The sequence below is a fragment of the Austrofundulus limnaeus genome, unplaced genomic scaffold (genome assembly GCF_001266775.1).
Source record: "Austrofundulus limnaeus strain Quisiro unplaced genomic scaffold, Austrofundulus_limnaeus-1.0 Scaffold353, whole genome shotgun sequence".
Lineage (NCBI taxonomy): Eukaryota > Metazoa > Chordata > Actinopteri > Cyprinodontiformes > Rivulidae > Austrofundulus > Austrofundulus limnaeus.
The window spans coordinates 550,209-552,150 of NW_013952755.1; the positions used below are offsets into that span (position 1 = coordinate 550,209).

Consider the following 1,942-nt stretch of genomic DNA (forward strand, 5'->3'; position numbering starts at 1 on the left):
GCCCACATCTAATCAATTATAAGCTTCAGAGAAACGAGTACGTGATGCAACATGTTTTATTTTAAAGGCACGTTTCACTTGTTCATAACACTTGACAAAATTTAAACTTAATAAATGTTGCTAATGATATAAGGCACCTTGAAACTATTTCAATTAAAACACAGCAATATCAAACAGAAAAAAAAAACATGAGTGCATTATAAAGACTGTAAAAAACTGTATTTTAAAATCATTCTGCAGCAGTTGTCTTTTGTGGCAATGCAAACATGTTTTATAAACTGACAATGTACAATGTATTTTCATCTAACACAGAATGTGACAAACTTAATAAAAATTATAATACAAAATACTCAGGCCTTTGCTCACCAGTGGTACTTAAAAAAATTTCAAGTATTTAAACACTTCACATTCATTGTTTTTGCTATTTAAACAGGCAAGTTTGTGAGTGATTTTCATGTCAATGATCCAGTGTGCAGCAGTCAGACCATCACTGAGGGGGGACAGCAGACCCCACCTTCTCTGACCACAATCTGATTTCCTCATTGTCTAAACGCTGCAAAGTCATGATTTACTTTTAGTCAAGAAACAAAGATTGTTTCTACATGATTATGGATTTAAAAACAATCAATAATGAAAAAAGTCATGATAATAAAAGCATTAAAACCCAGGCTGTGAGGCACTTCATGTGATTATCATTGAGGCAGAAAAAATAAAATCCAGTAAAAATGTTTGTCCAAAGAAGGTTTTGCAGATAAACAGAAGAGGAATGTTCAGTTTCCCAAAGAGAAGCTGCTGGACAGATCCACAGATTCATGACTGGTCAGGGGTCCCGTTGGAGGTCTCAGGACCTTTCAGAGGGGTCGTTTCACTGCTTTCATCAGGGTCTGGAGGAGTCTTGTTGGAGGTCTCGATCTCAGACTCTGTGTTCAGACAGACCACCTCGCTCATTTCTCCATCATCTGGAGGTTCTTCAGTGGGATGTTGATCAGGAGGTCCAGTAACACAGGGTAGACAAGGTGCAATTTCCTCTGGATATTTGGTCTCGGTGTTGGCCTCTGTGTCCAGATGTACCGTCACACTGCTGCCAATATGTTGTGGAGCAGGGGTCCCGTTGGAGGTCCCAGTCTCAGGACCTTTCAGAGGGGTCATATCATGGCTTTCAAGTTCTTCAGGAGTCTTGTTGGAGACCACCTCTCTCTTTTCTCCATCATCTGGAGATTCTTCAGTGGGATGTTGATCAGGAGGTCCAGCAACACAGGGTAGACAAGGTGCAACTTTCTCTGGATATTTGTAGGCAAACACTGAAAGTGCCGCACCTGCCAATATTAAAAACAACAGGAAAATAATCCCAACAATCAGACCAACATGACTCTGTTCTTCTGGCTTTTTGATGAAAGGATTCTCCAGAGGTTCACTGTTCTTCTCACTGATGGGATTCTTTATTTTGCAGCTGAATGTTTTGATCAGTCGTGTTTCCTCATTTCTGGTGATGATCATGTCCTTCTGCAGCTCCTTCCATTGTCCTTCGTCCTGCTGCCAGAAGTACTGAACAGGTCCAACATCTGCAACATCTGCCTGACAGCTCAGGGTACACTGAGGTGAGCTGAAGGTGCACGCCACAGGTCTCAGCAGGACTTCAACCTTCTTGTCACGTAAATGTGTGATCCCCCTGGCAGAATATTCAACAGGCTGGACTTTAGAGTTGATCTCCACAGAGAAGATTCCTTCATCGGCCTTTGTCAWGGATYTGATGGTCAACTCTCCGGTGGTCGTATCYAGATCTGTTCGGCCTTYGAAAGCGCCAAAACTCWGAGTGWCGCCGTYAAACCACTCAGCTACAAKGTYTCTGTTAAATTTCCAGGTGATTTCGGTGATTCCTTCTCCAGGGACAGACTCGGGTTTGAGAGAAAGCTTACCGCCGATTTCAAAGTATTTATCCTCG

The 1,942-nt window shown here is 42.0% G+C and overlaps 1 protein-coding gene across 1 annotated transcript; it reads right to left on the reverse strand.

Annotated features, from left to right (window-relative positions):
- Positions 1-38: 38 nt before the first annotated feature.
- On the reverse strand, positions 39-1,790 carry LOC106527983 (uncharacterized; the record flags this gene model as incomplete). The annotated part of the gene is given in 1 exon segment (XM_014023015.1): positions 39-1,790. A coding segment is annotated over 1 exon segment (980 nt), but the record flags the coding sequence as incomplete, so codon positions are not given.
- Between the last annotated feature and the right edge of the window lie 152 nt (positions 1,791-1,942).